The sequence below is a fragment of the Monomorium pharaonis genome, unplaced genomic scaffold, assembly GCF_013373865.1.
Source record: "Monomorium pharaonis isolate MP-MQ-018 unplaced genomic scaffold, ASM1337386v2 scaffold_419, whole genome shotgun sequence".
NCBI classification, from domain to species: Eukaryota; Metazoa; Arthropoda; class Insecta; order Hymenoptera; family Formicidae; genus Monomorium; species Monomorium pharaonis.
Window position 1 is genome coordinate 1 of NW_023415713.1, and position 1,212 is coordinate 1,212.

The following is a 1,212-nucleotide window of genomic DNA, read 5'->3' on the forward strand; positions in this document are numbered from 1 at the left end:
TAATTGATCATTAAATTTCAACCGCGTTGTGAATATGTATTAGTGGCGAATCAGTCAGGTACCAACCGCAAAAATTAGCCGATGTGGCGGCTTCATGCCGTAACTCCACGTCGGCGCAGAATAGCTCAGAATACATCTCAGCCAACTGGTTCATTGCTCCATGGAATTCTGACAAAAGCGCAAACGCCGAGGTCTACGACTTTTTCACCTACTTTAGCAAGATTACTCACTGCGCCTGAAAGAGAAAGGAATTCTTCAGCGACGGTGGCAGCGGCAGCGGCGGCGTCAGTGTCTATGTCGCAGCAAAACGCTACAACTCAACACCTTTTGCAGACTTACCAAGGCTCTAATCTGGTTTCTATAAATGATCTCCTATCTTCTTCCAAGGTTCTTTATTTTTCTTATTTTTTACATTTTTTTTTTTTATTTTATTTACATCGGCAAAATATTGTAGTTTTCTTTAATACATAACTGTTGTACTATTCAAATGTATATCTATAATTTGATTTTATATAATTTATATAAATTGTAATAAGTATATAAATAATTCATAAATAAATAATACAAGAGTTTTCGAAAAATGTGTGTTTGAAAAACTTCTAGTCAAAGCGGTTAGGCAAGAAATAGATTTATCTTTTTTGTAACGTAAGAAACTTTTTTAGGCTCGCACCGAGATAACTATTACCCCCGTCGTTAACACTTCCGCGCAATCTCACTCCAACGATTTAATTCATGTGGTAAATTTCCTTTTCAATTTGTTAATAACATGCTTGTGCGTGTTTGATTTATCTCTGATGATTTCATTTACTTTTAGGAGGATGTAGAGGAAGATACAACGGTAATTGACGATAGAAAAGGGAACTCAGTGGTCGGAAGAGATAGTAAACAACCAGTAAAGGATAATCCACCTTCACCAAGCGCTCCACCAAAATGTCAGGGATGCATAATTCGTCCCGCACAATTCGTTTGCGCTGGATGTGGAAATCAGTGGTATTGTAGTCGTTCATGTCAGGTATATATATCATGTCAAGTGTATAATTACGTACGATATATCATTCTTACATATTTTAATTTATGCTAATACTCATTAATAACATTATATTAATATCGTTAGCTTGCTGCATGGGCAACACACTCCGACCATTGTCCGCCAGAGCCCGAGAACAGCAAAACTAAGAGCAATGTTTAACGCCCGAGGTCCTTACACGCCCG

General features: G+C 37.5%; 1 protein-coding gene across 1 annotated transcript; it reads left to right on the top strand.

Annotated features, from left to right (window-relative positions):
• The first annotated feature begins 81 nt into the window (after nt 1-81).
• LOC118648405 lies at nt 82-1,212 on the top strand. The gene is made up of 4 exons (XM_036294715.1): nt 82-387; nt 663-737; nt 815-1,012; nt 1,115-1,212. Exons 1-4 carry the CDS (start codon nt 82-84, stop codon nt 1,187-1,189), a joined length of 654 nt encoding a protein of 217 aa, XP_036150608.1. The 3' UTR covers nt 1,190-1,212.

Coding starts and splice junctions, on each gene's coding strand:
- LOC118648405 (XM_036294715.1), top strand. CDS start 82: ATGTGGCGGCTTCATGCCGTAACTCCACGTCGGCGCAGAATAGCTCAG. Junction 388..662: donor ATCTCCTATCTTCTTCCAAG/GTTCTTTATTTT, acceptor AAACTTTTTTAG/GCTCGCACCGAGATAACTAT. Junction 738..814: donor CCAACGATTTAATTCATGTG/GTAAATTTCCTT, acceptor ATTTACTTTTAG/GAGGATGTAGAGGAAGATAC.